The 12,556-nt window shown below is 42.1% G+C and overlaps 1 protein-coding gene across 1 annotated transcript in view; it reads right to left on the reverse strand.

Annotated features, from left to right (window-relative positions):
* Positions 1–12,556, reverse strand: part of LOC147023626 (uncharacterized) — a 156,573-nt gene that overhangs the window by 19,514 nt on the left and 124,503 nt on the right. The window contains exons 26-31 of the mRNA XM_085890349.1: positions 12,395–12,556; positions 11,008–11,175; positions 9,377–9,520; positions 9,148–9,267; positions 6,581–6,762; positions 3,217–3,280 (exon numbers count right to left, since the gene is read on the reverse strand). Of these exons, the coding sequence (XP_085746475.1) occupies positions 3,217–3,280; positions 6,581–6,762; positions 9,148–9,267; positions 9,377–9,520; positions 11,008–11,175; positions 12,395–12,556 (840 nt within the window). The remainder of the gene's footprint in view (positions 1–3,216; positions 3,281–6,580; positions 6,763–9,147; positions 9,268–9,376; positions 9,521–11,007; positions 11,176–12,394) is intronic.

The raw sequence follows: 12,556 nt of genomic DNA on the forward strand, positions 1-12,556 counted from the left end.
AGATTCTGCAACCGATCCAGATGACATCAGCCCTTGTGTCCTAAAAACCTGATCTGCTGCTCTTTCTCACACAATCTCTGTTCCACTCACCCTCTCGTTTAATTCAGGATCATCTGCCATCTGCATGGAAATCAGCAAACGTGAACACTCTGTATAAGAAGGTGCAAAAACTGATCACTGCAACGACAGACCAATCAGCCTGCTCCCAATCATCAGCAAGGTCATGGAATCCATCATTGCTTATGCCATCAAATTCTTACTGTTCTCCAATGGCCTGATTTCTGACCATCAATTTGGATTTAGACCAGGTCACTCTTCCGTGGACATGCTGCTTCCGATTCCCAACAAAGGATGGAGGTCCAAAATGCCAAACACAAGATCAGAGCCATCTCCCTAGACATATTGTGAGCTTTTGAAACAGTCTGGCATCCTGCACTCTCACCAAACTCTCTTCCTATGGTATCCAAGGCAATCTTCACTCATGACTCACAGACAACATGTGGCTCTTAATGGCTCTTTCTCCTCTCCTCTTCCTGTCAAAGCTGGAGTTCCTCAAGCTAGTGTTCTAGGTCCTGTGCTTTTTCTGGTTTTCATCAATGATCTCTCAAACTCTCTGGAAAATCCATGTTATTTCTTTGCTGATGAATCCACACTCTGCCGTACCATCTCTCATCCCACAGATCGGCAGGCAGCAGCCTCTTCACTCTCTGCAGATCTGGATATTATCACAAGCTGGCCAAACACTTGTGACATGTCTTTCAATCCTGACAAATCACATCCTCTCACGATGTCTCTCTGAAAGGATTGTCTGGAAACACCCCCCCCCCTTCTACTTTCTCAACAATCCTCCGGGAGAAGTCCTTTCATTCAAGCTTTTGGGCCTCATTATCTGCCACAGTCTTTCCTGGGAAAGCCACATCTCCAAGCTGACCTCTAAAGGCAGTCGCCGACTGGGGATCCTTCATCATGCAAAGTCCTTCCTTGTCACACCTGAGCTTCTAACGACCGACAAAGCTTTCATACACAGCCTGATGGAGTACTGCTCTCCCATTTGGGGGTGGTGCTCCTGCCTCACACCAAGCTCAACTTCATGCTGTGGAAACCAAGGCTTTTAAGATCAATGGTATCTCCCATGATGAAGCTGAGTCTTTGGGTCTCTCGTTCTCTAACCACTGGCAGGTTGGTGGTCTTTTTGTCGACCGTTTCCTACCGTTTCCTCTCCAGCCTTGCCCCCCGCCCTCCCCGCTCTGCCTGTGCTCTGTCAACCCTATAATTTCACAGGGCGCTCAAGGTCCACCAAAAACGAAAAACCCCTTCTGGTGAAACCGCCAAAATCAAGAATCAATACTCACCTTCACCCTTTCATTCCTCTTTTTTTTTCCTGCCTCTGGAACAAACTCCCACACACTCTTAAATCCCACTCCTTCCTCCAGGTCTTCAAAACAGCTGTTCACCACCATCTCATATCTTCCCCCATCCAAAATTTTGATCTTCACTACCCACGTTAATCCACCCAAAACCCACCTTCAAATTCCCTGTTTTCCTTCCTGAAAGTCCCTGCAATGTCCATCGTGTTTATCCCATGCACCCTGACCCATCCCTCTCCATCCCCCAGGTCTCCTGTTGTCTGTTCCCCACTTCCTCTGTTCTTGCATCCCTACTCAGCTATAACTGTCATCCCAGTGTTTCACAGGCACAGTGGTTCATCAATGTGTGTGCCGTCCCTCGGATGGACGTTATACTGGCCTGTCATCTACCAGCATTCGTTCGTGGGCGTTAAAGATCCCATGGTGTCCTTCACGAAGAGTAGGCGAGCTATCGCTGGTACCATGAACAATTTCCAAATTCCTGCCCTAACTAGCCGAGGGCACTCCATCAGCAGCACAGACGCACCCCCCAGCCAATGATGCTACCCCGCAGCCTTGTGCGTCATTCAAACAAATAGGAATTGGATCTCGGTTCATTCGTACAACTACAGTAGTAACGTCATTCGTAACAAATAATATGACATTGGAAAGGAAATAGATAATTGTGATGAAGAAATCGTATCATAATAAAAATCATTGCAATGAGATCCACAAGGAAATTTTCCATTTCCTCTGAATTTCCATGTCCCACAAAAAGAAGATAATTATATCGATTTTTAAATCTCCTTAATAAGCGATTCATGATCAACTGTTTCAAATTTCAGATCTGCCGAAGGAGGATGTTCTGCCTGCCTCAAAACTTAGCAATATTATTGATGAGTTCAAGTGCAGATGTGATGCTCGGTATGTAGGCAGAACTACCCAGACTCTGACTGACAGAATCAAACAGCACGTCCCTTTGTCCATCAAGAAAAACACAATTGGTACACGAATACAGCCGGTACCTGCTATTGGACAGCATTTGATTGAGAATGCAAACTGTGCTGAACATTATAATGTGGATGCATTCAAGATACTGAGTAGAGGACGAAGTATATAACGCATCTCCGAATACTAGAAGCGACATTTATCTATTCCACGGACCCTATGTTATGTCGGCAAAAAGAGTTTGTCCACTTGCTTTGCTTGTTTGTGCAAAGAAGAAAGATGAACATGAACTCGTCTCATGATCACGGATGGTTATGAAGAAGGTTCTACAACAGCCTCAGCGGCTCCGCCTCAGACTATAAATCCCATCACCCCACCCTGATTACGGCTGGCAGGAGAGCTAGGAGATATGCGTACTCACATTTAAGATGTCTAGCCCGGGTTCAAATCTTGACTCGGCGATAAACTGTCACCTATGTTTTTCGTATATAGGGTGACGCGTCAACGTACATGCCATCCATCGGATGGGCATGACGCCAAAGGACTCGTCTGCCAGCACTGGTTGTTGGTGGACATTAAAAGTCTGCTGGTGTCTTTCGTGAATAGTATGTAGGAGTATTATGTACGACACCATGAACAATTTACAACTTTCACAATTTGGTGTTGTGTTCATGTAGCTCTTGTTGCCATTTCATGGACTCACTGAGCTGATGCACTCAAGCTCTGTATTTTCTCCAAAAACAATGACTCTTTCTGAGCTTATGATTCGTCAAAGGTCCTCAACACCGAATCTGCCCAAATAGTAATTTCTTGGGTATAACAATAAGAAACACAATTGGAATTCCAATGTATGAATCAAATGTTTTTTTTTTATCTGGTGAACAAATTTATTTAGAAATCCAAACCATGTTCACATTCTCACCTTTAGCACCAGAAAGTCCATCCATTCCAGGCTGACCCTTTGGACCTTGGTGACCTGGCCTTCCCTGAACATCAAAAACATCAATGCAAACTAATATTATGACATGAATCCAAAAAGGTTTCATATAGCAGAATTCAAATGCATTGATACCTCCAACAGTCAAAATTCTACATTTACTTTCAATGCAATTAAAATGAAATATTTTCCCCTCTTACAAAAGGAGCGTTTTGCAATCAATACAATATACAAATACAGTAGAATCTTTGTTATCCGGAATGGTTGGAACAAAGGGTGCTCCGGAAAAACGATATTTATGATTAATAAAGAATTAAAATGAAAAAACGTTTTTTTTTCTTTTTAAAAATGGATGTTGTTGTGTTGCATTGTACCCAAACCCCAACACGAATGCGAACCCTAACACTCGCAACCCTAACCCCTCCTCATTCTCAAGGTGTTTGGACTCACCTTGTGCAGCCAATGACAGATGTCATGTTGGACGTGGAATAAACGAGTGAGATGCATTTTTTTTAATACATGCTCAAGGCTCATGGAAGAGCTATGACACAACAAAATCAGAGCACAATACAACAAAGCGGACAGCAGGAGAAAGGGGAAACACCAACATCAGGGTGGAGGGAGAAAGTAGATGGAGATGGACAAACGAGGGAGGCAGGTAACGATGAGGGGTAACGGTGAACGCAAAGGGTGGACAATATGGATACTTAAGCAAAATTTTGGGAGAGTGCAGGGTGGTTGAACGGGTGCAGAAAACATCATAATTTTTTGATGGGAAATGACTTGAGATGGTGGTGAACAGCTGTCTTGAAGACCTGGAGGGAAGAAGGAGACAGAAGGTGTGTTCTACAGGTGGGGAAAAAAATAAGAAATAAATGAGTGGAGTGAGATTCTGGATTTAGGCAGTTTCACAAAGAGGGGGTTGCTCATGGACCGCTTGTGTCCTGTAGATAGCTGGGGAAGGGGGGAGGGGAGTACAAAGCACGGAGAGGACAGACGGTGCAAGTCCAGAAGTGAGGCGGAAGAACACAGAGAGACCACCGACCTGTGATGGCAAAGTGATAGGCCCGTAGACTCAGCTTCATCACGAGAGATTCCAATGATCTTGAAGGCCTTTTTTAAAAAACATCAAGTTGAACAAGATGTGAAGCAGGGCAGTCAGCCCAGAGGGGAGAGCAATACTCCATTGAGGTGTGGGTGATGCCCTTGTAGGTGGATAGAAGCTCAGGTGTGCCAAGGAAGGACTTTACATGACGGAGGATGCCCAGTCAGCATCTGGCTTGGTTGGCCAATTTCGAAATGTGGCTTGCCCAAGAAAGATCATGGCTGAGAGTGTGACCCAAGAGTATGACTGACTGAACCTCTTTGAGAGGGTTGTTGAGAAAGTAGATGGGAGGATTTGTGGTGAGGCCCTTTCAGAGAGAGAGAGAGATAGAGAGATAGAGAGATAGAGAGATAGAGAGATAGAGAGATAGAGAGATAGAGAGATAGAGAGATAGAGAGATAGAGAGATAGAGAGATAGAGAGAGAGAGAGAGATAGAGATAGAGATAGAGATAGAGATAGAGAGGTTGAGAGAGAGAGATAGAGATAGAGATAGAGAGATAGAGATAGAGAGAGAGAAAGAGATAGAGATAGAGATAGAGATAGAGATAGAGAGAGAGAGAGAGATAGAGATAGAGATAGAGATAGAGATAGAGATAGAGATAGAGATAGAGATAGAGAGAGAGAGAGAGAGAGAGAGAGAGAGAGAGAGAGAGAGAGAGAGAGAGAGAGAGAGAGAGGGAGAGAGGGAGAGAGGGAGAGAGAGAGAGAGAGGGAGAGAGAGAGAGAGAGAGAGAAAGGGATTTCTCAGGATTAAAGGACATGTTCCAAGTATTTGATCTGTTTATGATTTTGTCAAGGTCCGAGGAGAGGGACGAGGCTGCTGCCTGCCTGTCATAAGTACGAGATATGTCACGGCAGAGGGTGGAGTCATCAGCAAAGAGATAAAGAGGAATTTCCAGAGAGTCAGTGAAATTATTGATGAATATTAGGAATAATATGGGGTTAAGAACACTGCTTTTGGGTACTCCAGCCTTGACAGGGAGAGGAGATGAAAGGGTTCCATTGAGGGACAAACGTTGGTTATGAGAATGGAGGAAGTCAGTAATCCAAGAGTGGAGCTGGCCTTAAATTCCAGAGGCAGACAATTTGGAGAGCATGGCAGGATGGATGCCAGACTGCATCAAAAGCTCGAGATATGTCCAGAGAGATGGCACTGATCTCATGTCTAACATTGTGTGCCTCCATCCATTGTTGGGAGAGTATAAGCAGCATGTCCAAGGTCAAGTAACCAGGTCCGAATCTGAATTAACAATTTGAGATGAGGCTGTTAGAGAAAAGGAATGATTTATGTCAAATGCGATGATGGATTCCATGACCTTGCTGATGATTTTAAGTAAGCTCATTGGTCTGCAGTTAAGAGGATCTGTTTTTGCACCTTTTTATGTAAGATTTCCAAGCAGATGGAAGATGACCTATGGTAAATGACAGGGTGAAAAGAGTAAATATACATGTAAACTGTTACATCCCCTTTACAAAATGTAAACCGTTCAGTCTGGTGGAGGTATGCAAGTTCTGTGCATTTGGACTCGCCCTATGCAGCAACTGAGAATGATATGCACGTGCAAGAACGAATGAAAAAACTGGAAATGGATCACACTGGAACAATAATTTTTCACCTGGCTCGGTGAAGAAAAAAACAGAAGTCAGGACTCACTTTTGCAGTTGGGATACAGAATTTCTGAATCCGCTTTGTTAGTTGATAGGGGGTTTTCACTAAAGCACTTTCTGTGTCTGAAACCTCATGTTGACATTTAAAAGGGCAATGTTGAATGAATGAAGGTGAGGTTTTCAGTCGAGAGCAACTCGTGACGTTGCACCGGATTGGCCACGAAACCCGGCCCGGCTCATTCGTGATCGGCTTTGTTCAGTGATGAAGTCTTTCAACAAACCGCTCTAAAAACCTAATAAAACAACAATATTTCTGGATAGTTTGCATATGAGTCTAAAGGGGCACAAGCAACTACTATAAACGCCGATGACAACCTCATAGAGCGTCAAATGAGTGCAAAGTTATCTTTGGAAAAATTCCGCCATTTTGTACCATGATTTTTTTTTTTTTTTCTAGATAATGGATCTTCTGTTATTTGTATGCCTGGATAAAAGAGGTTCTACTGTATATCAATTAGACACATGTTTGCACAACAAAGAAGAAATGTTCATATACTGCATATTATATGGGTCGTTGATGTAATGATTAAAATTAACATTCGAAATGACAGAGGAAAGTAGACCAATCAATGCACCTGTTCTCCTGGTTTTCCGGACAAGCCAGCAATACCAGGAGATCCTGCAGAACCAGGGAGCCCCGGACTTCCAGCTGTTCCAGGTTTACCCAGTGACCCTTTGGCTCCCTTGTCAGAACTCGGCTTTCCTGGTTGGCCTGGTCTGCCAGGAGAACCTGGTGAACCTGCTTCACCTTTATCACCTGTGGAGGTCAGAGGTCAGGTGGAAGGGAAGGAGAGTTTTGCATGTTATATGCTTGCATCTGACTTGTCTTTAGCTTGGAGTCTAACTGTTTGAGTCCAACAGAGTATTGTGATTTTCTTCACGTTTTGACCTGTCTCCGAAGGTGGATGGAGGTTATGTTTTCACGCCGGTCTGTCTGTTTTTCTGTCTGTGAGCAGGATATCTCAAAAGTTATGGATGTATTCGGACAAAACTTGGTGGGCAGGTTGGGTGTTTGACACGGACAAATAGAAAAGACATGAAGTGTGTGTGTGTGTGTGTGTGTGTGTGTGTGTGTGTGTGTGTGTGTGTGTGTGTGTGTGTGTGTGTGTGTGTGTGTGTGTGTGTGTGTGTGTGTGTGTGTGTGTGTGTTCGACATAACTTTCTCCTTTCTCAGGACAACCATTATTCAAAGAAAGATGTTGGGATGGTTTCTCATGATCATTTCTGGTGACCACCCCAACCTTGTTTACATACTTTTGGAGGAACGTCCCCGACATCCTTTTACATTTTTGACCTCCACCACCGAAGGTGAAGGAAGTTGTGTTTTCACCCCTGTTTGTCTGTCTGAAGGATATCTCAAAAAGTTGTTGATGGATCTGGATGAAACTTGGGGGAAACGTTGGGTGTTTGGCAAGGAAGAATCGATTCAATTTTGGTGACGATCTGAATCCGGATGTGAAATGATAAAAAAAGATTCTTCACCATTGAGAGATAGTGCTAAACCAATATATAGCACGATATCTCAAAAAAGTTGTGAATGGATCTATACGAAATTTTGTGGACACGTTAGGTGTGTGTGACAAGGACGAACTGTTGAGATTTTGGTGAAGATCCGGATCCGACTACTCGAATTTTTAAAGTGATTCTTCGCCATTGAGAGATTGGGCCAAAAATGATATGGTACTGTTTTGATGTAAGTATGAGATGTAAGGTGTATGTATAGCACGATGTTTCAAAAATGTATTAGGCCCGATATGTTCTCGTGGATCAGGCATGACGTGGCGGAGGTGTGCGCTCTACTGAGTGCCCTTCTAGTTAAAAATGTTATTACATATTATTATATGTATGTATGTATGTATATATATATATATATATATATATATATATATATATATATATATATATATATATATATTCTGCTGTTGATTTGCAAATGTTGGAGTACATACTTTATAGATGATCAAACATTCTAAATAGTACGTACTTTATAGAAATATGTGTGGGTTGTTGCTGTCAACGACCTCCTGAAAATGCTCCACCGTTAACCACACCCATGTAGGTCTAATTGGTCCTTGTGGGACTTGGCAAATGTGTCTCGTGGCCACACCCCCATCAGGCTGATTGACAGACGTAGTCCCGCCCATCACTCCCTTCTCTTCCTTCACAACGGAATGCAGTTTTGTGTACTTTTTATGAAATCCTTTCAAACTAATGGAATTATGATAGTAAAGGGATGCTGCACCGAGTAAAACTCTATTGCATGGTACCAGAATCATTGCCATTGAGAGAGGCAGCTTATAAATATGCTGTCTGAAAAAAAATCATTATTATGATGATGATGATGATGATGATGATGATGATGATGATGATGATGATGATGATGATGATGATGATGATGATGATGATGATGATGAATGAGATTTTCCTGTTTTGTCCCATCTTGGTTTTTTGCCCTTTTTTTTGCTTTTCCCATGGCCTGGAGTAGTGAAAAGTCATCCCTGTCTCGACAATCAGCTGAACAGACCAGGTAAGCTCTCATACGTAACCTAAGCGACTTTTCAGCTCGGATACTCCTAACTTTGGTTTTGTATGTAGCGGGTGAGACCGACATTTTGCTTTTTCTGCGCTATCCCGACATAAGTGCAAAAAAAAAGATTACTCTTTCGAAAATTCTGATTATGCTGTTGAGATACAAGTTTCATGAAGATACTACTGTACATGAAGATAGCCAGAACCAAGTTCTGACCTCAATACAAAAGCATAACTACACACACACACACACACACACACAGCTCACACCACGGTGATGATGAGTACATCATCCAAACACACTGGTATGGTAGATGACAGCCAACATCAGGCTTACAACACAGGGAGACAACTGTTATTGCTGTGGTTTTTATTGTGACTGCTTTCTTAGTTTACTCTGGAGGTGGCAGGGTATGTTTAGGAGAAAGGAGAGGACTGGGGAAAATCAGACATGGGGTGGGGGTTCTCTGATATATCATATGTCAATGTGAAAGTATATATATATATATATATATATATATATATATATATATATATATATATATATATATATATATATATATATATGTTGTTTTTTTTTGCAAAAAGAAAAATCAACATAAATATGAAATACCTTGCCTCCCACGAGAACATAAACGACCTTTCCTGCCTCTTTGTCCTGGCTCCCCTTTGGGAATGCTGTCAATGGTAAGCTTGATTGGAGCTCCAGGTTGACCCGGTATCCCTTGGACACCTAAATATGGGTATGGTGAAGGATACATCAAAAAAGAGCTTCAGAAAAAGTAAATAAAGGAAGTGATGGACAATGAAACATGTAATCATTAAATTTCATGCTTACTCACCCTTGGGCCCCATGCTACCAATTTCCCCTGGTCGCCCTCTCGGACCCCGGTCTCCAGTCACTCCAGGCAAACCATTCTGACCTTTCAGACCTTGCCCTCCTGGTTCACCAGTGGAACCAGAAGTCCCAACATCACCCTTAGACCCTGAAACCAGATAGCATTACAATGAAAAGGGAAGGATAATACTCAGCGACAATGCAGGAAAAGGTCAGAAAGAACACAAGTAGAATAAGTCGATGGTAGTTGTATGGGAACGGAAGTGTGTAAGGTATATGTTTAATAATAATTGCACCAGAGTAATTGTTTTCTTTGCATTCTGATTGCTAGGTTAACTGTTGACTAAGTTAAACTAGCAGGGTACCCGTCTCTGATGGGTTTGTTGATGTCTCACCTCAAATTCACAATTTATTGGAGTGTGTATTGGTAGAAATGGGAATTGGAGGTAAAGTGATGATTTGGATTGCAACACATTGTACATGTTTACCTTAAATACAATGGGTGTCCTTTCAGAATTATCATTAGCAATTCAAATTGGCAAATACACTGACATTTCATGTGAGATTGTTTTGTAAATGGTATCACGCACAACTTCAACATTTTGTCGTCAACGTGACACTGGCAAATTAAGAGTTCGTGAAGGTTAAGATGCCCTGATTACCTCCACAAAAATCACATGAGAATGCCCCAACTTTGTATTAATCTATAACAAGACTCGAAGGGCACTCGGTAGAGCGCATCCCTCCACCACGCAATGCCTGATCCACGAGAACATATTGGGCCCAATACATTTTTGAAATATCATGCTATGCAGTACTATATAGTTTTTGGCCCTATCTCTCAATGGTGAAGAATCACTTTTAAAATTAAATAATCCTAATCCTCGTATCCAGATCCAGATTTTCTCCAAAATCGAATCAATTCGTGCTTGACACACACACACACACACACACACACACACACACACACACACACACACACACACACACACATACACATACACACACACACACACACGCCCACCAAGTTTTATCCGAATCCGTCCACAACCTTTTGAGATATCGTGCTATATATCATTTTAGCACTCTCAATGGTGAAGAATCACTTTTAAAATGATCAGATCTGGATCTGGATTTGAATCTTCACCAAAATTGAATCAATTCTTCCTTGTCACACACCGAACCTGTCCACAAAATTTCATCTGGATCCGTTCACAACTTTTTGAGATATCCTGTACATAAACAAACAAACAAACAAACAGACAGAAAGGGGTGAAAACATAACCTCCTTCACCTTTGGTGGCAGAGGTGTAACAAGAAGTAGAATATACCTGAAACGATTTAAACTATTTACTGTAAATCTTAAAGCATCATGTACAGTTATAGTAGCCAGTAACTTCTTGTTGGTTGGTTTCTCGTGACACAAACCCGTAATTTCATGACACAAATTTCTTAAATTTATTTTCCATCATAATATAAAACATTTTAACATTTAATTAAACAATATCAACTTTTCCAAGCAATTGAACTGCAAAATGACACAAATCTAGCAAGCAAGTAAGTTTACAAAGTGCGGCATCCAGCTGTACCTAAACAAACCTATTTACGTCATTGATGCATTGATCAGACACGAACCTTTCTTGCCTGAAATTCCCAGCATTCCAGGTGATCCTAGCTTGCCAGGTGGCCCAACCATTCCAGTCGGGCCAACAAGACCTAAGGAACCGGATGGACCAGGCTGGCCACGCTCTCCAGGAGATGAAACCCCTCTCAGCCCTAATTCACCCTTAAGTCCAACACGGCCTGAAAAATAAGCAATGGAGTGAAACTGTGATGCAACAAAATGCAACATCTTTTAAATTGAATTCAAACAAGCAAATTCAATGCTCTTCAATAATTAATTAATCCTTTTTTTTTTTTAAACAAAATATAATTAATGGACAGGCAATTGTAAATATCATTTTACCTTAATAATTCTGCTGATATAAACCACATCAGCTATCTTGACAAAACTGAATAAACTACGGAAGAGAGACATAAAACGTCATAGCCCCCATTCTTTCAGTAATTTTGCTGTCGGGAGTAAAATGGGCGCCAGTCTACCAGTCAACCATCTTTGATCAGATCACAAAATAAAGTTAAGAACAAGTGTATGCCATTGTGTACTGTGCTTGTGCCAAGTTTGAACAAACTTAGACCAACCACGCATGTCCGATAAATGGTTGGCGACACATTTAAGTAACAATTAAGATGGCCACCAGTCGGCCATCTTGGATCTGATCTTGGAAAAAAAAATGCTGTGCACATATAAGCCAACATTAATTATCTGTGTGCCAAGTTTACAAAACGGATAAATGCATGTCTGAGAAATGGTTGAGGGCGTGTTCAACATCGGGGGTTAAAAAAAAAACAACTAAAATGGCCGCCAGTCCACCATCTTGGATCTGATCTCTAAAATAAATGAGTTGCATATGTAAGCCATCACTCATTATCTGTGTGCCAAGTTTGAAGAATATCAGCAAATGCCTGTCCGAGAAATGGTTGAGGACGTGTTCAACATCGGGTTTTTTTTTTACAACTAAAATGGCCGCCAGCCGGCCATCTTCGATTGCATCGGGAAATAAAATGATGTGCTTATGTATACCATCATGTGTTGTCTTTCTGTCAAGTACAAATAAAATCGGTTCACATATGTCCGAGATATGGTTGCGGACACTTCCATACAAGCACAGACACGAAAATTGAGACCAAATCCATAAGCGCCCATTTCGGAATAAGTCCAACGGGGGCTAATTATATAAGAGAACGGAAAATCAGACGTCTGGTCTTGTACAGCCCTGGAAGGTGTTTGTTCAGTCCCAGATTAGCATGCAAATATATGTAGAAACATGGCTGTTATGGTTGAGTAGATTTGCTCTTTGGAATGGCTGACAGACCCACATCAAAAACAGCCGTTAAAAACAACTACTCACATATTTGTGTGGTTAAAAAAAAATAAAAATCAGTAACATTCTCTTCTCACCTTGCCTGCCTCGTGGACCCCTTTTACCAGGTGCACCAATTGGGCCAGTAATTCCAGGAGAAGCTGTTGGGCCAGTTCTCCCCCTTTCGCCCTTTATTCCAGCCTCACCCAGCTCACCACTTCCCCCTTTTTGCCCTTTCGAGCCTTGAGCCCCATCCCTGC

The sequence above is a fragment of the Eptatretus burgeri genome, chromosome 7 (assembly GCF_056783735.1).
Source record: "Eptatretus burgeri isolate ZD-2024b chromosome 7, Ebu_testis_v1, whole genome shotgun sequence".
In the NCBI taxonomy this organism is placed as follows: domain Eukaryota; kingdom Metazoa; phylum Chordata; class Myxini; order Myxiniformes; family Myxinidae; genus Eptatretus; species Eptatretus burgeri.